Consider the following 23,019-nt stretch of genomic DNA (forward strand, 5'->3'; position numbering starts at 1 on the left):
CCTATTTCCTAGCACAGTGCCTTGGTCTTGGTAGATCATTCACAGCTTGAATTGAATGTCCCTCTGTCCCCTCAAACTTGTCTGAAGCAAAACCCCTTTCCTTCTACATTCTTTTCCCCTAGGTTACTCCCCTTCCCAGTTTACCCATTTCAGTCAGTAATACCTTAGTTCTCCCAGGCTGTCAATATTGGAGTCAATTCTTCTTCTTCATTCCCTTTTGTCGCTTAAGATTCAACCAGTCACTGAGTTTTGTGATTTCTTCCTTTGAGACATTGCCTGTAGCTGTCCCTTCATTTCAATTCCCACTGGGGTCAAGCTAGTCTAGGCATGTGATATAGTGGAAAGTGCTAACTTGAGAGAGTCTGATCAATTGGTTTGAATCCCAGCTTTGCAGCTTACCCTCTTTGTGACCATGGGCCAAGTTAGGGACTCATTAGAGCCCTTTCTGGCCACATATTTTTCAGTCTCCTACCTGGATAACTGCAGCCTCTCTGTACTTCTCCATACACTGCTCAGTACTGAAAGGTTAGTTGTCCTTTGTCATTCTCCTGCTCAGAAACCTTTAGTGACCCCCTATTGCCCTGAGGTTCGAGTTGAAATTTTTCACAGAACCACAGACTTGGAATTAGAACTACCACCCATTCCAACTTCTGCCTCGGTAGTCATCGCCTATAAAACACCCTCACCAAGTGGTCACCCTTCCCTCACTGTGTCCTGAGAGAGTCTTTTCCTCTGCTAATTACTTTTGATGACTGGTTTTCCTAATGTTGAGCCTACAACTTCTACACATTGTCCTCTGAAGCTAAGAAGCACAAGAGTAATTATGCTTCTCGATGGCAGTCTTACAGCTCCCTGAAGGCAGCTCCCTTGACCTCCCTGCATGTTCCCTTCTGGAGGCTGAATGCCACCAGCTTCAGCAATAGATCCTTGCATGCCATAGTCTTCAGGCTCCTTGTCACTTTAGTTGTCATTTTCTGGAGGAGCTTCTTCTGGTTAATGTTCTTCTGAAAAGGCTGCACCTTGACATAGTCACAGCACTCCACCTAGGGTCTAGCCAGCCTGAAAGGGAGTGGGAACATCACTTTACCTGCTTTCAAGATAAGAACAATCATAGCTCTCATTTACTTATATAGTGCTTTAAGGTTTGTAAAACTCTACATAGGGGATCTCATTTGGTCTTCACAACCTGGGGTGCTGTGGTGACTATAATCCCCATTTTACAAATGAGGAAACTGAGAACAGGAGAGGATGAAGTGGCTTGCCCAGGGTCACATGACTATTAAGTGTCAAATGAGAGATTTAAATTCGGGGCTTCCTGACTGCAAATTCAGTATTCTGTCCACTTTGCCACCTAGCTGCCTACCTACCTAGATGCTCTACCTGTCTTCTGAGTAATCTTTCCTACTGTTCACTCACCAAAGTATAAATAGAACCCTGTGCTTCCACCTGCCTAATCACCCCCTTGCTCTGCTCGTATGCTTTGTTCAGTCCTGATTCTGGTCCTTAGCTTTTGCTGTTTCCTTTCCCTGGGATTGCCTTCTTTGATCCTGCCTTCCCGTCCAAGTCCCAACTCTTCCAGAAAGCCCACACTTACATTATCTTTTCTGCTCTCCTCTAGAATTACTCAAGCTGGCATAGAATTCTGTACCACCAAACGATTATGTAACTACTTTGTATACATGCCGTAGATTCACATATGTGACATGCATATGTCATTTAGATTCTAAGCTCCTTGAGGATAGAGAATATGACTTAATCTTTTTGTCTTCTTTATATAACACTAAGCAAAGAAACCTATATCTCTCTTCCTGGTAGAGAGGTGGAAGATCTTAGTTCAAAATGTCACGTATGATGTCAGAAGTGGTAGTTTTTATAGTCAGTTTTGCTTAATTTTTCTTTGTTACAAGAAGGGGAGAGGACATGGGTGGGTAAGGATGTGACTGTGATGTAAAAGAAGAGGTATCTGTGAAATGGAATAGAAAAAAATAAACCAAGCATGGGGCTGTGCCCCAAAGAGACCTTAGTAAACAGTAAGTTTGAATCGGGATTGGGTTTTTGAGCTCCCATTCAATTAATAAGACACAGTATATCAAGCTCTGTACATATTGTGTATTATGTAATATCTATTATACTATATGTGTAAACAGACATACACACATATGTCAAATAAATAATGAAGTGGGTTTTCCACTTTTCAAAACCATCCAGCCTTTAAATAATGAGCTCTCCCAAATTCATTTAGTTTAAAATTTGATTTACAAAACATCAGTTTATACATCATCTTTCAGTAACACAGGCATTTTATGGAGCAATACATAGCAGAGAAAGTGCTAGACTTGGAGTCAAGAAGAACTGACTTCAAATTCAGCCTCAGACACTTACTAGCTGTGTGACCTTGGGCAAGTCACTTAATCTCTATCTGCCTCAGTTTTCTTGTCTGTAAAATGGGAATAATAGTAGCACTTACCTTCCAGGGTTGTTATGAGGATCACATGAGAGAATGTTTGTGAAGTGCTTTACAAACTTTTTTTGGGGCAGGGGGGCCCTAGGCAATGGGGTTAAGTGACTTGCCCAAGGTCATACTGCAAGTAAATGTCAAGTGTCTGAGGTAGAATTTGAACTCAGGTCCTCCTGACTCCAAGGCCAGTACTCTATCTCCTGTACCCCCTAGCTGCCCCTTCTTTGCAAATTTTAAAGGACCATATAAATGGTTATTGTTATACTTCCATTTTGTTTCTAATGTTTTGCAGGGAAAAAAATCTAGTTAATAAATCTTTAGCTGAATTTCTCATTATCTCTCCTACCCTTTTGATTTTCAGTCACATAATTCAGTCTTTTAAGAAGCTGTTTTTAGTATAATATGGCAGAAATTCAATGGGTTGATAATGTTTGCCAAGATGAGGGGAACCGAGCTTTTGTGTTCTTAAGGAGTCACATGGCTGATGCCCTTGTTACAGAGAATCATTGACAGCAAATGAGATAGACAGGATCCACGACTGCAACTTATATTCACTTGGGGGGAGAAAAGGCACTTGTCACTTAATAACAGCAAGACAGTGTTATGTATATTTTGAATTTAATGTTAATACGATTAGTCAGTTGCAACTATACTGCCCCTGCTTCAAGAGAATGGAGTTCAGTGGAAAGGTCCCCCCACCCCCACCCCCGACGGAGAGTGTCCTAGGACAGCTGGGAAAAGCAGCCCTGCCGTGGAAAAGTTGTAGGACCTTGAACAAAGTGCTTACATTCTGTTTTTTCCTCTGTCTAATGGTGATAAAAATAAATCCTCCATCATTCACAGAGCTGTCAAGGTAAAAATGTAATAAATGATGCAAAAGTACTTTGGAAAGTTAAAAGTGCTATTCTGGCAGTTTTATTATTGCACTTTTTCAGCCAGACTGTTTAATGGCTGCCTTCTGCCTCCGTTCAAGACTCTGAGGACATAAAAAGGGAGCTTCATGAGCTTGATGCTCATCACTTTTCTTTTCCAAGAGCTAATTGCCAGGTGGGGTGATTGCTGTTGGTTTGTTTTTTTTTTTTTAACACCACCTATTTCATATGCTCCCTCATGGGGAGAGTGAAATAAAGAATGACATCGTGAAGAGATCACTGGTCTGAAACCCAGAAAACCTAGCAGCAGGTCACCTAACTATGCAACTACCAAGCAAGTCATGTTACCTTGGAGCCTCAACATCCCCCTCTTTAAAATGGGTGTGATGATATTTGTTTTTTAAACCTCATGAGAGTGCTGTGAGGAGGGTACTTTTTTAAGCCTTAAAACACTAAATGGAAACTGTTATTCTTTTTTTTTTTGTATTGGCCAAAATATAAGATGGCTCTTCATTGTATCATAGATAAAGAGTTGTCATCTATGTAAAGGATTTAGCATTTTTATCTAGAAAATATTATTTGTACTGAAAAGTTTCTTTTGATAATGAAATCATTCTAAACCAGCAAATTAAATGCAAATTTTAGTGTCAAATTGACTTATGCCCCTTTGCCTCAAAAGTTAGCCTCCCAAATGGATTCCAAGTAATATCAGATGTCATCAGGGCAAAATAGGGCATCCATAATTTTCCTAACAGTTCTAATGGTATTTTTAACCATGATGCCAAGAGAATGTATAAGATATTAAAGTTCTTCTGTCTTGTATTCATGACCCAAAATAAATGTTTTCCCCTCGGTCTCATAAATCAGGAGAAAGATTTTTCTGATGCAGTAAATGAAATCATCTAAAGGGAAAAGCCCTGAATGTAACCATTTTCCATTTTCAGTAAATATTTGCTTACCCTCCTATCTATGGGTAGCTAAATATATCTGTAGCAAACAGTGACACTGTGCTCTCCTGGTTCTCCTCCTGCTCGTCTGAGTCCTCTTAGCCTCCTTTTCTGGCTTCTTCTCCATATCCTGCCCTCCTCCTGCCATAGCGCTCTATCTTGAACCTCCATCTCTCTTCTTTTTATACTCTTTCTCAGTGTGATCTCGGCAGCTTCCACTGCTGCACCCATCTTCTCTATGCAGATTAATCCATTCTCTCTATCCAGCCTTCATCTCTCTCCTGAGATTCATTTGGTAATAATGCCCAGTGCTTGTTGGACAGTTCCCCATGTCTGTGTGCCGTAAGCATCCCAAACTCACCATATTTCAGTCCATTCTCTTCCTAACTTTATTTCTGTTGAGGGCACCCCGAGAGGCAGCATGATTCTGTGAAAAGGTGGTGGGGAGTAGTCATCTTCCTCCATTTTCCTCCTCTCAAGTTTTGATCTGCCCTTGCCCCTGACTGTCTCTGTGGCATTGGGCGCAGCCCTTCGCCTTACTCTACCTCACTGCCTCACCTGTAAACTGAGGGAATTGGACTGGATGACCTCCGAGTCACTCAGGTTTGCTGCCTTGGGCTCATTGTTGACTCTTCATGCTCCCTCACACCTCTTAGTCCCTAAGTTGCCAAGTGTAGCTTCTGCGTGTGCAATTTCCCTCCATCTTCCCCTCCTCCCTGTCTATTCTTGTGGCCATCACCTTCGTGTAGCTCTTGTCATCACCTGCACTATTGAATAGCCTTTTCATCAGTCTATTTGTCTTCAGCACCTGCCTACTCCAATCCATCTTCCACTCAGCTTTCTAAAGCACCAATCTGACCATGTCATTCCCCTGGTCAAGAAGCCTCATTAGCTCCCTCTTGCCTCTAGAGTAGAACGCCAGCTCCTCTGGCATCCAGAGCTTTTTCACACCCTGACTCCAGCCTAGCTTTCTAGACTGATTGTATACTTTTTATTTTAAACAAACTGATCTACTACTAACTGTTCCTCACAGATGAAATGACACCTCTAGCCTCCCTGGCTTTGTACAGGCTGCCCCTCATGCCTAGAATGATCTTTTTCCTCCCCCCCCCTTCTAAAATCCCTGCTTCTGTTCAAGAGTTAACTCTAGTACTGCCTCCTACATGAGACCTTTTGTGATTTCCCCCCATTTGTTAGTGTATCTTCCCTTCCCCCCAACCCCCAACCCAAATTGCTTTCTGTATAGCTTGTATTTTCTTACCTCTTTACATGTTATTTTCCCCCAGTAGAATGTGAGCTCCCTGGGAATATCTTTATTTTTTGTCTTTGTATTCCTGGCATCTAGCTATTTAGCCCAGTGCCTTAGGATCATAAGAAAATAGGTTTAAAATGAAAAAGGACCAATCTAATCTATGCCCCTAGGCATATGTCCATAGGCAGATGTGGAAACTGAGCCCAGAAGAGAAATGACTTGCCCAGGATTCATAGACCTACTAAGAGTCTGAGTCAGAATTCAGACTTCCTGACCCCAGGTCCAATATTCTATCCACGCCCCACCCAACTGCCTGTGTTTGTCCCTAAGGTTGAATAAGTATTTATTGAGATGAACAGCAATAAATCAATATTTTGATGCTCAGTCGCTCTGGGTTCCAGGGGCAGATGGCAGGATAAGATTGATGCAGAGAATGGGACACCTGGGGGGAAAGTAAGAAAAGCAGAATCTCTGTATAAGTTAGAAGGAAGAAGGTAGAAGTTACAAGGAAGCAGAATTGGGCTTAGTATGAGCAGGGGACATCTGGAATGGACTGATGGGCATGGGGTTTCTACTGTGTATTTCTTTTTCCTGGGGCGGTTTAATCAGAGAGGCTTGATTACCACTTTCTCAGGGATGTTACAAAAGAAGATTCCTGATTTGGGTGAGGGCTGGACTAGATCTTTTCCAGTTCTCTTCTTCAGAAGCCTAATTTAAGCAACTCCTTCCAGCTTCCTCTTCTTCCCGTCATGTTCCCTCTCTACCATTCTGAACTTCTGTGCCCTGTCCTCCAGGCCTCTGAGCATTTTCAAGATGAGAACACTCAGAGGCAAATTTAGAACTTTGGTGCTTAGATTTATTCTCATGAGAGGACAGTGAGCTAAGCAAAAGGCCATTGCGGTCTCTCTGCTTACCTGTCACTTGGGTGACATGATAGGACGTTTCTGGAGCCAGGAGTCTAACAAGGAATCCACTTGGATTCTGGATCCTGTGCCCTGCTGCCATTCTGAGTGACAAGTGCAAGGTCAGGCCATCCGGCTTGCTTAGATCCATTATTATGTCTTTGAAATTTAAGTTTTATTATTGCCTCTTATTGTTTTAATCACAATCATTTATTAATATTTCATGCCCCATGAACCTTCCTCTCTAACAAAGTAATAGAGTTTAAAAACTCATCATATCTGAGAGGATTTTGTAAGGTTCTGTTCCTATCATCTTCTACTTCACCAAGGGGAAGGAAATGTGTTTTGTCAATTTTTTTTGTAATTATGCTTTATTTTAACATTCATTAAAAAATTTGGGGGGGGGGCAACTAGGTGGAGTAGTGGATAGAGCACCAGCCCTGGAGTCAGGAGGACCTGAATTCAAATCCAGATTCAGATACTTGACACTAGCTGTGTGACCCTAGGCAAGTCACTTAATCTCAGTTGCCTCACAAAAAAAAAAAATTTTTTTTCCAGTTCTCTCCCTCACTCCAGCCCCTCTCTTGCCCATTGAGAAGGTAAGTAATATGATATCCAATTATACATGTGAAGTCATGTAAAACATATTTCCATATTAGCCACGTCACAAAAAAGCAAGAAAATTTGAGTAAGTGAAAAAGTATGCTTCAGTCTTCACTCAGAGTTCATCAGTTTTCTCTTTCCGGGAAGTAGATAGCTTTTTTCTTTGTGAGTACTTTGGAATTGTCTTGGATCATTATCTTGACTAGAGTAGCTAAGTCTTTCACCGTTGATCATATTAACACTATTGCTGTTCTCCTGGTTCTGCTCACTTGACTTCGTATCACTTCATGTAAGTCTTCCCAGGTTTTTCTGAAGACATCCCCTTTGTCATTTCTTATAACACATTCATATACCAGAACTTGTTCAGCCATTCCCCAATTGATAGGTATTTCCTCAATTTCCAGTTCTTGGCCACCACAAAAAGGGCTGCTATAAATGTTTTGGTACATCTAGGTCTTCTTCCCTTTCTTTTGATCTCTTTGGGACACAGCCCTAGTAGTGGTACTGCAGGGTCAAAGGGTATGCCCTTTGGGCAGGGCTCCACATTGTTCTTCAATCATCCGTTTTCCAGGACCAAGATTAATTACTCCAGCTTACCTGCATTTGGCTGTCTTTTGGTGTAACTTTTATTTGTTTTATTGTCGTCACTGCTCACATTGTTCTCTTGGTTTTGCCCACTTCACTCTGTATTAAGTCATAGGAGTCTTCCCATGGTTTTTCTGAACTCTTCAGATTCATTGTTTCTTATGGCACAGTAATATTCCATTAACCTCAGTCTGTTCAGCCATTCCCTAATGGAGAGGAACCCACCTTGATTCTAGGCCTTTTGCTACCATAAAAAAGTAAAAATAAAAAGTACATAAAAATACCACATAAAAGTATCAGTGATACGTGGAGCCTTCTTTCTATGTTTGACCTCCATGGAAACATGTCTTGTAGTGGCACCAGTTAGGTTAATTAAATGTCCCAGTGTATCTTGGTAGGTTTCAGTCATAGTACTACCAGGATTCCTTGACAAAAAATTTTACCTCAATTTCCTTTTTTTAATTTGAAATTCAGAGAACCAAGAAGAGGCAGGTGGTTTTAGTCACTTCAGTAACTAATCCAGACCTAAGAGAAACTCTGAGGGTGGCAGGGTTGGGTTGGGAGTGTGAAATGAGAGGGAAGGCTGCCTCCCCAGGGCAGGTTCAGGCTTCATCGGAGAAGGCAGCAGAGTATAAGAAAAGAACATTAGATATGGAATCAGGAAACCAGCTGAGAAAATTGAGATCCAGAGAGGTTATGACTTGGCCAAGGTCATACAATTAGTGAGACATAATTTGAATTCAGGTCTCCCTGATTTCAACATCCAGCACATCTTCTGCATCCATTAACTACATTGTTTGCTATTTCCAAATAAGAAAAATAGTTTTTTTTTAAAAATAAAAATGACCAAAAAATCCTACTTTTATGGTAAAAAGAGAAACTGAAATCCAAATCACTACTCCTAATGACATTTTAATTACCCTAAATCATGTGTCAGAAAATGTCATAGTAGGGAGGCTGAGAGACACAAGTAGAGTAATGTGGACCAGTGACACTGGAATTATGACGTTAGGCTTGCTGGGTCAGGAAAGTTCTGCCTATTTTGTTAAGCAAAAGCTATTTTGGTGGTAGGGGGAAGGGGGTCATTTAATTTAACAAACATCTCATGTGTCTCTTGTGGTTGTGAGGATGAAATGAGATATTTATCAAGTAGTTACCATAGGGCTGACACATAGTAGGTGCTTAATAAATGCTTGTTACCTTCCTAATGACAGAATGGTGCAGGAGAATCTCCTTCCCTTATGTTTTCACCAAGGTTACCTAGAGGGAAGTAGCAGGGATGAAGGAGAGAGTATGTGATTAGCTTTGCTGCCAGAACTTTTTCAAGTAGGAAACGACAGAGACCAGCTCAGGGAGACAGCAGGGAGGATCCAGCCAGTATGGCCTAGCTATGCTGGGCTGGCACTGAGCTAACTATATGATGTAAATGTGTTAGCTACAGAGGTTTTCATTTAATTGATGAGTCAAAGTGACAAACTTGCAGTTAAGTGTGATGACGGCTCATCACTTGACTAGGACTAGACCCTATACTTTTTTTTTAAGCTAGTATCAAATGTCAGAAAAAAAGTTTATCAGTTTTCTGAAGCGTGTATTTTAGAAACCAGTTCTTGCAGTTCAAATTCTGTTTGCATTAGGAAGTCAGTTTTGCTTCATTGCAGCATCTGTTTGTTTTGTAATTTCCACCCACTGTCACATGTCCTAAATACTGTTTGCTATATACAGTCGTGATTCTCTCCAGACAGTAGGGTGTTGTCCACCCACTACACAAGTATATGGACTTCGGAGACCTGGTGCTGTTTATTTAGGTGAAACTGAACCGCTGCTACCTACACCCTGATGATGAGCAGCAGAGAGAATTGGCCTGTCTTTATATAAGGAACAAACGATAACCCATGTCTAAATTACACATCACTGGTATGCTTTTGTCTCAATAGCCTTGTGAGCCAGAAAAGCCCAGGAACATAATCCTTCCTAGAGATAGGTGGTGGTGCGGTAGATAGAGTGCTGAGCCTTGAGTCAGGAAGACCTGAGTTCAAATATGGCCTCAGATATTCACTAACTGTGTGACCCTGAGCAAGTCACTGAACCTCTGTCTCATTTTCCTTAGCTGTAATAATGGGAATAATACCATCTTGCCTCCTAGGGTTATTGTGAGGATCAAATGGTATATTTGTAAAAAGTTCTTAGCATAGTACCTAACACATGGTAGGTGCTGTGTAAAGCTTATTCCCTTCCCTTCTCTTCCCTCCACTTTATCTCTTTCTGCCTCATTTTCTCATAAGTAAAATGGAGATAATAATATACCTCTAAGGGTTGTGCTGAAGACCAAATAAGATTCTATTTGTTCTAATCTTTCAATCATTTGACTTTGTTCTAATTTTTTTTGGTTTCTCATTGAATCATCGAGTTCTGTTTGCTCCATTCTGTTTTTTGGGGAATTTGCATCTTGAATCATGTTTCCTACCTTCTATTTTACACAGTTTATTCTTTTTCCTATCCTGCAGCTCTGACAGGCTGAGGCCAGGATACTTACTCTTGGCTTTGGGACTCATTTAATGGAGATCTTGCTGACTTTTGAGCCCCAGAACCCCCCCAACCAGAGCACCTGCAGGCTTCTTTCAACTTATGCAGTGTTTAACTAGATGGAGGAGTTTATTGTTCTTTCCTTCAGTTTTGTTTGATCGTTGCGTCATTCATTATATGCTCTTTTATGTCATTGCTGGGCGTGTTCCTGTGGGCAAGTGGGCTTAGCTAGAACCTTTCATGTCATCATTTTTGCTGAAAATTCCCCAGTTTTATGATCTAACCTCATCCCTGACTTCCCATAGTTCCTTCTTAGTCATTTTAAAAATAGTGTTGCCCAGTGGTGATTTAATTTTGATGGGAGGAGAGGGTGAACAGGTGGCTAAAACCTGAGAAACCATAGGGTCAGACCATCTATGAACCATGGGTACAAAAGATAAGCAAATAAAATAGAAGAGACGAGACTGATTATTGGAAAGTGAAGTAAAATAGTCAAAATACTGTAACAACACTAAAAATAATTGAATAAATAAGCAGTATCCTATAATGTATGCCAAACTCTGCAATACATCTCCACAGGAAAGACAAGTGACATTGCTTAGACATCCCTCAGATGCTTTCAAAGAGTGAGAGCTCACATGGAAGCATGTTGTTTCTAAATTGTGAGAGAAATAGAAAAAAAAATTTTCCCCCTGATTTTGGTGTTTTTCAGACCTTCATTTAGCAGGCTAGACTTTGTGGGGAGATGTGAAGTAAAGGCCTAGCACTGAGGCAAGAGGTTTGCAGCCCTGTGTCTGCTCCCGGGGCTGGAATCTAAGGGAATGTGAAGCAAGATGTTCTTAGGGAAGCCATATCCTCTTGTAGGAGAAAGTCATGGCCAGGGAACTCCCGGAGTTGTGGAGGCGGAACCGCAGTGATGGAGCTAACAGTGCCCTCAGCCAGGTAGGTCCTAGGGAGGTGCAAAGATCAGTGAAAACCTGGTCCCTACCTTCATGGCGACTACAGTGTAGCAAGAGCAGCAGGCCCAAATATACCAATATGTAATACAGTACAGTAAATATATGAGTACCATGGGTTAGACTAGTTTGGAAGGTACCAAGTACTATGTGATTTCTAAGGAAGGAAAGAAAGCTTCGTGACGGTGGTACATTTGAGGTTGAGAAGATTTCCCCTGCTTTCAACAAGGGCATCAGCCACAGAGAAGAGGGCTGTGTACTTATTTTTTAGAACTTTCCAAAAGAGGAATGAATGGGCATCAGGAGATAACGGGGTTCCTTCTCACTGGAGGGGACTTCAATAGAAGTCAATCAGTCAATAAACATTTATGAAGCACCTCCTGTGTTTTAGGCACTATGCCCAGTGCTGGGGATACAAATACTGCAAGAATGGGAATAATACCACCTTACCTCCCAGGCTTATTGTGAGGATCAAATGATGTAATGTTTGTAAAAAGTTCTTAGCACAGTGCCTGGCACATTGTAGGCATTATAAAAAGCTTATTCCCTTCCCTTCCCTCCACTTTATCTCTTTCTGCCTCATTTTCTCATCAGTACAATGGAGATAATAATAGGACCTAGCTCTGAGGGTTGTCATGAGGATCAAATAAGATTTTATTTGTTATTTGTTCTAATCTTCCAGTCACTATACTTTTTAAAATTTTTTTGTTGCTGTTGTCTCATTGAATCATTGAGTTCTGTTTGCTCCATTCTGTTTTTCAGGGAGTCTGTGCCCTGAATCATGTTTTCTACCTTCTGATCCAAGCAATTTATTCTCTTTTCCATGTTTTCCTGAAAAACTACATTTCATTTTTTAATCTATTGCTTCATTTCTTTTTTTAAATTTTCAGGCAATTGGGGTTAAGTGACTTGCCCAAGGTCACACAGCTAGTAGCTATCAAGTGTTTGGCCTGAGACTGGATTCAAACTCAGGTCCTCCTGACTTCAGGGCCGGTGCTGTATCCACTGCACCACCTAGCTGCCCCAAATTGCTTCATTTCTTCCATCCACTTGTGGAGTCCTGGTGTCTGGACCAATGTTTTTGTCTTGTTTTTCCCAAGTTTTCAATAGTACTTCTGCTGGGAAAAAAATAACAACATAAGAGAACCTGAAAAATGGGATTGGGCAGGGTGGGGACGGGAAGGTACCCCATAGAGGACATGGGGGAAAAGTCAGAGAAATCCTGAAGTAGTGAAGCCAAATAAGAAATGAGATGCTCTGAGTTGAGCTCTCTCGTTAAATGAAGATTTTGGAGTTCACAGCTCCATCCTCCAATCAGAGGGACACAGGGTAGTGATTAGATGGAGCATCAAGGCTGATAGAATCTGGCAGGATGATGAGGTTTTCCCAGTAATGAACTTCTTGGGGCATGGTGGAAAAGTCAATCAGAGAAGCCTCAAAGCAATGCAGTCTGGTGAGAAATAAGTTCGTGTCTGAGCTGAACTGTCTGCTTAAATGGAGGCTTTGGAATTCATGCTCTAGACTCCAATCAGAGAGGCCAAGGGCAATGGTGAGGTAGAGTCCTAAGGTTGATGAGGTTTTCTCAATACTTCCTGGGGCATGGTAGAGAAGTGAGAAAAATGGAAGCTGTGTGAGGACTTGTTGGAGATGGTGTAGAGAAGATTCTTGGTCAGGTAGAGGTTGGATAAGATACAGCCGAGGTCCCTCCCCAACTCTGAGACCCAGTGATTCTGAATAAAGGTTTCTGAACCACTCAGAGCCTTCCAAAGTTCTATGGGCACAAAGCCAGGAAACTAAACTATCCAGGAAAAAAAAATCACATTGAATCATTGTAATTATGCATGAAATGGGATAACTCACTGCTATATTTGCTTATTGGATCTTTTAGATCCAAACAGCTAAAGGGAAGGAATAAGCTACACTGATTCTCCGGAAGGATTCATACGTCCTCGGGTTATTTAAATGGATAAACATAAACAGACATTTGAAAGTCTATGTGCCCAGCTCTGTGTTAGCATGTTCATGGAGCTTACAATTTAATTGTACATAAAAAGGTAGTAATGACAGGGTATTCTGTTGTAGATGTCAAATGGAGGGTCTACATGAGAAATGCTCCTGGAGTTCATAGGGGGCATTGATCAGTGGGTGGGAGTCAGAGAAAGCTTTGCGGAAACGAAGGGAATAAGATTTGACTTAAGCCTTAAACAGTGCATGAGTAGGTATGATGAAATGAGCCCTATGGACCTTGTTATTGGAGGGGTGAAAATATGGTGATAATGCCACATGTTGATATAATTTTTTTTTAAAATATTGTTGTCAATGCATAGTCCTCAGGATTTATTCCTTCACCCCCAAGAAAAAATAGGAGTTAGTGATTCATCACTCTGAGGTGGGAAAGTGATTACATTCCTGGCCAAGGATGAGAAAAATTTCTCTTGACATTCAAGTAGATGGTGCTTTGCCCGAACCATAGTAAGAAGGTTAGGGGTGAATTCACTTAAGAGCATGTGTTTGGAATCAGCCATCCAAGTAAGCTAGAAAAATTATACTATGAAGAATGTGTCAGCGGCAGCTAGGTGGCACAGTGGACAGAAAACATCGGCCCTGAAGTCAGAAGGACCTGAATTCAAATGCGGCCTCAGACCAAACACTTGACACTTACTAGCTGTGTGACCCTGGACAAGTCACTTAACCCCAATTGCCCTGAAAAAAAAAAAAGAATGTGTCTACATAAACCCAAAACAAGCCCATTGGCCTGTGGCACAGCCACAGGACCCCGGCCTACATGTTACAGGTTGAAAATGAGAATCTTTACATTAAGGGCTGGATCAGCCAGCAGATATCGGCTGTGGAAGATCTGTGCGATCAATAAGCATTTCTAATGTGCCCACTCTTTGCCAGGCATTGTGTTACTTTAGAAAAGCCACCCAGAGCAGGGGTACTGAGAACAAGCACCCCTAAAAATGGCCAAAGCCGAAGCAGAGATTCAGTAAGTACCAAGGAGGGATAGCTTTTAAGGTAAATTCAAGTAGAGTCCATTGCTGCTAGAAGGTTGATGAAGGCCATGCTGTCACTGCATGCTTAAGTGCCTTTTCCTGAGGACAATATAGGAAGAATAGAAATAGCTCCATCATTTATGTAGCATTTTATGATTACAAAAAGGGTTACACATGTTATCTCATTTGATGCTTATACCAACCTTGTAATGCTATTATCCCCATTTTACAGATGAGGAAATTGAGACTCATAAGGTAATGGACTTGCCCAGGGTCACTCAGCCAGTACATAGCCAAACTAGGGCTAGAACCAAAAGATTTTCAACATGGGGGCAGCTAGGTGGCACAGTGGATAGAGCACTGGTCCTGGAGTCAGGAGGACCTGAGTTCAAATTTGGCCTCAGACATATAACACTAGCTGTGTGACTCTGGGCAAGTCACTTAACCCCAATTGCCTCACCAAAAAAAAAAAAAGAAAAAGAAAAAAATTTCAACACTGAATGACTGAAGTTACAAGCAGTTATGTTGTAAGACTTTTATGAAACCAAGAAAGGTGTGAGTGCGATGAACACAGACTGGTTTACTAAATTGTAATTTACTAAAAGTATAACTTTACATAGCTGGTGAAAAACGTACAAGACTTTTTATTCCAAAAACAACAGTGGGTTATTTTTACTATATTCAAGAAGTATTTCAATCACTCAGTCAGTCATTGGTGGTTCAGTGGGTTGTTTTACTGTGTTTGAGAAGTGTTTCAATTAATCAGTTGCCTAGGCGCGGAAATGGCATAGACAGCAACTAGATGGGGTAGTGATGGGCTTTGAGTCAAAGAGACCTGAGTTCAAATCCAGCCCCAGACATTTAGTTGTGTGACCCTGGGCAAGTCACCTAACCTCTGTCTGCCTCATTTTCCTCATCTGTAAAATGGGGGAAATAACGAGGATCAAATTAGATATTCATTGTAAAGCACTCAGCATAGTGTCTGGTACATTGTAAGTGCTATACAAATATGAGCTATTAATAAGCATTTATTGAAGCATTTACTGTGTGCTAAGACCTGGCCAAAGGAAAAAAAAAAAGACAAAGACCATCCCTGCTGTCAGAGAGTTAGCAGTCTAGGCGACTTGTACACTCCTCGAATGCAGGGTGTACCCGGCGCGGTGTGAATGAAATGGAATTGCCTGCCGCCTCTGAAGGGCAGACGTCTCCTTTTCCAGTTCTGGCCAGGTTCACTCAAAAGAACATCGCGTTGCTGGTGTGTCGAGTGCGAGACCCTTGGTGCAAACTGACTCTCCCTTTCTTTCTGTGTGTCAGGTGGAAGTGAAGCCGTACGTGCTGGATGATCAGATGTGTGATGAATGCCAGGGCACCCGCTGCGGTGGCAAGTTTGCTCCCTTCTTCTGTGCCAACGTCACCTGTTTGCAGTATTACTGTGAATACTGTTGGGCCAGCATACACTCCCGAGCTGGGCGGGAGTTCCACAAGCCACTGGTGAAGGAGGGGGGAGACCGCCCCCGCCACGTCCCCTTCCGTTGGAGCTGAGTTCAGCGCCTAGCTCAGCCACAAGTACTGGAGGGAAAAGAGCGGCTGCCTCTGGGCTTAGAGCGTTCTGGAAATCTGTGCATTTGTTCTCGACTTTAAAGAAGAAATGGGTCTTTTTTATTATTCTCATTTACAGTCATATTACTGAACTCAGTGTCCGGTATAATGCAAACCTGCTGAGTGTAACTGTCCTGGCTCGCACTCTGATTCCCCCATTGTCTGCTTGGTACCTTAATTCTTACCCAAGACTTGTCACTAGTGACAATTGGTAGACTGCCATTCTAATCAGCCTCCGTCAGGCCGATGTTTGTGATGACAATTTCTTTTGTAGAATTCTAATTGTTCTCATTTTTAAAACCAGAGCATGCACTTATTTTCAGAAACTTTAGAGTTGCCCCTAGAAAATGACTCACCAAAGGTAATCCTCATAAAGTAGGTGGCAGATGTAGCAACAACTTCACTGATGTTCAGCAATCCTTAGTTTGGGTCATTTAGAGTAAAAATAACCCTTCAAGAAAAATAAGCCTTTAGTTGCTCTGCATTTCGACTTGTAAGGATGTTACCTCATAAGCTGTAGCTTTTATTTTTTTTTCCCCTTTCCACCTTTTTTTGATTTTTGTTCTGCTGAGGATTTTGGTTAGGTCTTTTAGTGTTAGATAAACGTATGCTGCAATAGCTTTTGCTGCTATTAAAATGGTATTGTTAATACCATAATACTCTATTCAAGCTAGGGTATCGATTGAATGAAACAAAACCACGCCACACGTCCTGTGAGTTAGAAATAGCGACCACTGATGGGAGGAGAGAACCGTATACACAGGAAGCTTCCAAGGAGGGTCGATACTTTTGACTGCATGTTTACTTAATCAGATTGCTGCATGCAATAAATTTGATATCTAATGTCTAGTATAAAACTTGCCCATGGTGCACAAATTAAGAATCTACATAGGCTACAAAATACTCATTTAAAAAGACAAAACACAACCACCATGGTTTGGGGGTGTTTTTTTTTCCCTTTTTTTTCTCCAAAGAATTGGTTGTCGACTGGAGGAAAGCATGCCTCAGTAAAGGAATACTTATGAAATTAAGAACAGCCCCTAACAGAATGACCTATATCACAACTACTATTAAACCTAGATGTAGGATATTCTTCAAGCAAATTTGTGGATGGTAGATGAAGTACTTTGCGGTGCTCTGTTATATATATATATACATATATATAAATATATATATATATTGTGCAATTTATTTTATATAGTAAAGTGATTATGTCTAACTGTGATCAACCTTAACTGTGTCAGACATTAACAAATTGGACAGTTCATAACTGGTATATTAATGAAAACATGAGCTCTTCGTTACAATCTCCTAATGCTTGTACCATTTTACATAGCTTCAGACCTTGTCCAGAAAAACCAAAGAGCTCATATTAGCTTACATACACTAGGAATATATATATATACACAATCTATAGAGCTAAATTGTCAGATTGACAAACGGCACATTTTCAGAAAGTTGGGGAAAAGGTGATGCTAAAGAAATGTCTGCACAAGGGAAGGTGGCATTGGAGGAGAGGGGTTTCTGGCTGTGAAATTCACTTCTTACTTCCCTGAACAGATCCTGCAAAGCTTGAATCCAATTCAGACCTGCTAACCCAGTGGGACATTTTTTTAGCATGCACTGCTGGGCTGCAGATAGCCATATCTAGACACACATAGTGTACTGATGATTGTGAAAATCTGTAAACTTTGTTTTCTCTTCTTCCTTCTCTGTGTTGCAATTCTGGGGACAATCTGACCGGCCTACGACACTGCAGAATAGACTTTTCTTGCTTGTGTTCTTGCGTGTGCCACTGTGATGTCATTGTTCTGTCTTAAGTTTGTTGTGATTTGGTTTCGTGTTATTGCTTTTTTTCTCCACATTCAGTTGTGATTATTGGTTTACGTGTTATGGTTTGTTTTCTAAAAGGAAAAAAAAAGTTAGTGTTTTTGTTTTTTTTAATTAGTTTCAAACGCTTCTTATAGTTCTCCCTTTTGAGTGTAAGCTACTTCTGGGCCTTGGAGCAATTTTGCTCTTTGTGACCCAGGTGGCTGTGTGCGTATGTTTTGTGTGTGTGTGTGTGTGTGTGCGCGCGCGTGCTTTTTTTCTATATCTTCTTTTGGTTTGGTTTTGTTTTTATCTGTGAGACCTTTTGTTATGCACTACTTACTACCTTTGGTATCTAGACAGTTTCCAACAGTTGGCTGGTGATTTTTTTTCTTTTTAAGGAAAAAGGCATGCTTTCTGGCTGACGTGATCCTTTGCAATACCTCAATTTTGAAATATAGGAAAGAAAATGATATTTTCTAAGTAAGTTTATTCAGAAAAAATATATATTAATTTAATTCTGCAAGAAAAAATGATTTAACAGATGGGTAACTTTATTTTTTTCATGCTTATTTGCGGTTTTTTTGAAAATGAAGAAGTTAGAGCTTTATACCTATAATATTAAAGATCCTGTCTAACCTACAGAAACCTACCTAGTTGTGTGGAAGGAGCAAAACTTTTTGAAGACATACCCCTCTTTCGCATACTAAAATCACCCCGCCAGAGAGAAAGCTGGAAGACGTACAGCATAGAGTTGAGTCCAACATTGCCATGGAGAATAGGTTGAAAACAAACTCCATTTGGTGCTGAGAGCTGTGAATAGACGGTGAAAAATATTTTCCCTTAATTTGTATATTTCTAATCAAGCGTTGATTATGCACGACTGACCAGAATTGTGAAAGAGTTCTTCTGTTTGTATTTTTTTAAAGAGAACTTTTTTAGTTTATTAAATTATAACATGTTCCCTTTTGTTTGTAAATAAGTGTGCCCCTCCCCCCCAGTTGTTAATGTTCTATTAAAAGAGAGGGTCCTTCAAAAAAAATATTATTTTTTAAAAAAAATCCACAAAAGGTGTTTTGAACTGTCTGTAACCTGCCTGAGAAGCGCCTGGTCCTCCAGGCCTCCCGTGGCCATTCCTTGGGGTGAGACTTGAACTTGTTTTTTTGAAGGCTATAACCTAACCTCGACTATTTGTTGTTATGTGCAATACTGTTTGTACTGTTTGTATAAAAAATAGAAAAAAAAGAAAAGAAAAAAGGCATAAATCTTTATTGCAGATTTATTTTCATTGCAAACTTTAGACATTGTGATTCACTGAAATCATTTTTCTACTGTCAAATATGTACCTTTTCTTCATGCTGGTATTTTTTCAATAGTAATGTAGCCTTTGTACTGAGACAAAAATTTTCATTGTTATTTTTAGAAAGATTTTTTGCTAAGAAAAAAATTAAACATATTTACATATTTTTCATTTTATTTCGTATTTTCTTTAAAGAGTGCTTTCTCAATCATTAATAGAGTTGTTTCGGGAGGGACTTTCATATCTGGTCAATGTCATAATATTATTTTGTATTTTTACTTGGAATAAATTAATTTTATGATGCTAATTCCTTAAAGGTTTATTTTTTTCATTTTCGGTTATTTTTGAAGCTAAAACCTTTGTAATATTGTTACTAAAGTGTCTAGTTTTTTGAAATGCAAAGCTTTCTGTATTAACTTGCTGAAGTGGTTTACAGTAGGTGACAATGAATTAATGGCTGGTTATGTAAAGCAACTGGAAATGTAATGAACAATTGGGCAATAAAGAGAATGGAGCCGAATGTGTGGTATTTTGAAAAGCCTTTTCCTTTATTCAAACGGTTTAGGGCGAGACTCGGGAGGTCGCAGTACAGTTCACAAGGAGGTCACAGTCGCTTTATCCAACACCAGTCCAGCTCGATCCTGTGGCAGGAGCCCACGGCAGCCCCCCTCCCACCCCGCCTCAGCCTATCTCACTCTCCCCCCTACCTCCTCCTGAGCCAGGGCTCTCCTAGCTTGGCCCGCCTGACCCCGTGGTTCTCGGCCGCCAGCTGGGTGAATGCTTTCCCTAAAGCCAGATCTTGTACGTAAGCTTCCAGTGGTGACAGCCTCCACAATCCAGAGGAGGAAGTGGCTGGATTCACTTCGATTTCGGGGTGATTCAGGTTTCCTAGCCGAATGCCCGTCTTCTCGCTGATGGCGCTAACAACAGTCTCATGGCACCACTGTCTCTGAACCATTTCAGGTTCTCCCTGCTTTCCCATCTTGTTATCTTAGCCCTTCTCCTCCACATAAATAATTTGTCCCATTTGTCCACGCATGATGAGTTTTCCTCACTTCAGGGACTCTCCCTATCTTTCCTGTCCCATCCACCCCTAACCCCCCAATATTGACCCTCTTTCCTTTGAAACTCTGCTGCTAAAAGCAGGAGTTCTTAGGTCTGGGATCTAAAATTTGGACAGAAAAAAAAATATTATTTAAACTAGAAAACTGGTGTTGAGTAAACTGAACATACAATGACTTGCTCTAGATAGATGAGTTATTTCTATCTGTCCTGGATGGCCTCCTACAATGCGCTAGCAGTGGAGTCGAGAAGTAACTCGGAGAAATCCATGTCCAGAGTGGGCTATTGTGTGTGCCCTATGTATTCAGTTTTGTAAATAATATATAGATTAGATCAAGTTGTAATGTAAAATTTTGACTCCAATTAGGTAATCCAGGTTGGAATTTTACATTAATTACCAATAAGTGATGGTTAGGGACAGAAGAGGGGAAACTGGGAATTTCTCGCTTAGTGCTTACGAAGACTATGCTTAGATTTCTGCCTATATCTTGTGTTTTTTAGCTTGTTAGTGAGGCATGGGCTAAAGCAAGATGTAGTACATTTATGCAATTAGCAAATAACTTTGCTAATTTCCTTTTATCTATTAGATTAGCAACAACCTGGCTTTTTAAATGGGAAAAGCTCCTATGTTAACCTTCTGAGTGTTGTGACATCTCCTCTTGCAAGGTCTGAGTGAAAGATTAGTCACAGACGAGTATAAATGTCTCTTCTGTTAGAACTGGTTTATATGTACAACTGTTGCTTCTTACTCTAGTTTGTACGAAATGTCTGACTAACCCCTTTCCTTTTTTTAAACCAAACCTCTTCTCTATCTCAGCCACTCAACCACATCTTACCACAGAGTATTTTATGATCACTGCTGATGACGTACTCTATACCCCAAATGGGTAACAGGTCAGGAAGTGGATGTGTGATTCTTGGGACATTTAAAATTATATAAAAAGAGTTCTTAGCCACCAAGTATCAAGCTTGGCTGCTGATATGGGATTCACTTCGGCTATTTTGTTTTTCTGGACTTGGTTCTATTGGGGTATAAAGTATTAGGTGTTTGTACTTTTGCTGTCAAAACAATGGACATTAACTTTTAGAGTGTTCTCAGCTAAGATCTCTGTACTTGTTTTCCAACTAACAACTATTTTCAATGTATCGTATCTTTTATTACCTGTTCTCTTAGATTGTTTTTTGCTAGTAACCCTTACTAAGCTTTCGCCTTTCGGGCTCGGACTAATGCTTATGTGGAACTGCAGTACTGTGACTGAAACATGGAGCTCAAGTCTGCCAATGCTTACAGCTGCTTAAACTTTGTAGTTTGGACTTCATTTTTTCTGTAACAACAACTTATTAAATCTAGTTGTATGAAGTACTGATACTTGTCATCCTTTGCCCCAACCCCCACCACCCCCAACCACATGCTGAGGAAGAGTATGGAGCACAAACCTGGCTTTCCTTTCCCAAAGACCTGGTTTCTTTCAAGTGTGATTGTTGGGGGGCGGGGGGGGCTTGGGGGAGCCAAAGCCCTTTTCAGTGGGTGAGCTAGAGCAAAATCGATTTCATGTAGCTCTCACACACCTGAGCCTATTTCAGCTTTTCTCTCCTCCTGAGTCTCATTTCATCCACTTTTCCTCCTTAAAAATTAAAGTTAAGTTGAACACGTCTGCATTCTGAAAATCCACACTCCCTGTGGAAGAAATACTGGAGACAGCTGGCTGTGCTGATATGTCCATTCTGTGTGCATGTGTGTATGCGTGTGTGTGTGTGTGTGTGTACACTATGGAACTTTTGAGATGTAACTACCACGTGGAATAATCTCAAAACCTTAAGCCATGCTTTGGAAGTGTGAGTTTGCAGAGTACTTTCATTCTTATCACAGGACCTACCTATTTTTGAGACTTTTCAAATAAAAAAAATTATGCTAAATAGCAGTTTGAGTCCTTTAGAAATTAGTTCATGAAGCCTTTGGCATATCCAGAGCATTGGAGTGTCAAAGACTTGTGAGCTGGAACGAAGATTGTCTTCGAGGCCTCTGCTTATCCACATAGGCCTTCTGAAGGTGGTGTACCCATCACTCTCCCAGTGGTTGACTGGGGGGTGGGGATCCACAGGAGAGAAAGGGGTTATGCTAGAGTGAAAGCTCTTAGGCTGTTGGCTTGTGCTGTTCAAACACCTTTAACACCTTCATAGTTTAAGAATGTTGGGAAATACAAAACTTGGAATGGAAAAATGCCAAGACCTCTGCAACATAAGTAGGAACTATTCAGGGATGCAGGGTAAAAGAAGGGAGAAAGGGAGATGTTCATTGTTGAATCAGTATGGAGTGTACGTTTGCTACACTCATGGGATTTAGAACTGGAAGGACGGTCATCATCTAATCACTCTTACCCCCCTTTTATAGAGGAGGAAACAGGCCCAGAGAAGTAAAGTGACTCTCCCAATAGGGCAATAAAGACTCAGACTCAGATCCTGGGATTCCAAACTCGTGACTTTTTCCACTATGCCTCTCCCAATGTATACCTCATTTGGAGCCTCCTTTCTTCCATCCTTTCAGTCATTTTGGCTCTGCAGAGTGAATTATTGCCTCATAGCACTTACACTGGAGGAATAAAATGATGGAAGAAAGGTCTCTAGTCCATTGTCTATATACTTCTACTACTATCTTGTGCTTAGGGGGAAGGGAAGAGAGTATGAGCTGGCAGAATTGCCACGTTAGTTTTTTAGGGAAAACATCCTAACACCTCTTAGGTTAATCCTCTCTGAACTGAACAACCCTTTTCCTTTTTTTCCGTGTCTGGAGTGTTCGACAAATCCTCTTTAGGGTTTCCTTCTTTCTCAGGTCAGGAACGGTGCAAACCAGCTTCAGTGATTAGGAACAACAGCTAGTCAGACGGAGCTACAAGATGTAGCTATTTTTGCTTTTTTCCATTCTGAGTTTTGGGTTTTCCTATATGTGACTTTGGGTGAGTCACATAATTTGCCTGGCCCTCAGTTTCCTCATTTGTATAATGTGGGGATTGCACTACATGTCCTGTAGGGATCCTTCCAGTAGGATGCTGTTACACTTGCAAGGATTTTAAGTTTATTTCACAAAATCAGAATTGAAAAGTTGGAAATTACCTTAGCAGCCAACTTAACCTGTTGAACTTTGTGTCCACATAGGA

The 23,019-nt window shown here is 40.8% G+C and overlaps 1 protein-coding gene across 9 annotated transcripts in view; it reads left to right on the plus strand.

Moving 5' to 3' along the window:
* The window catches only part of CPEB3 (cytoplasmic polyadenylation element binding protein 3), a 232,576-nt gene extending 213,254 nt beyond the window's left edge, over positions 1 to 19,322 (plus strand). For all 9 annotated transcript variants that reach the window (XM_020964190.2, XM_020964192.2, XM_020964191.2 and 6 more), the window contains one exon: positions 15,409 to 19,322. In XM_020964190.2, the coding sequence (XP_020819849.1) occupies positions 15,409 to 15,636 (228 nt within the window). In that variant the 3' untranslated portion in view covers positions 15,637 to 19,322. The remainder of the gene's footprint in view (positions 1 to 15,408) is intronic.
* Positions 19,323 to 23,019: the final 3,697 nt, after the last annotated feature.

This window comes from Phascolarctos cinereus, unplaced genomic scaffold (genome assembly GCF_003287225.1).
Source record: "Phascolarctos cinereus isolate Bilbo 61053 unplaced genomic scaffold, phaCin_HiC Scaffold_3;HRSCAF=262, whole genome shotgun sequence".
Classification (NCBI taxonomy): Eukaryota; Metazoa; Chordata; class Mammalia; order Diprotodontia; family Phascolarctidae; genus Phascolarctos; species Phascolarctos cinereus.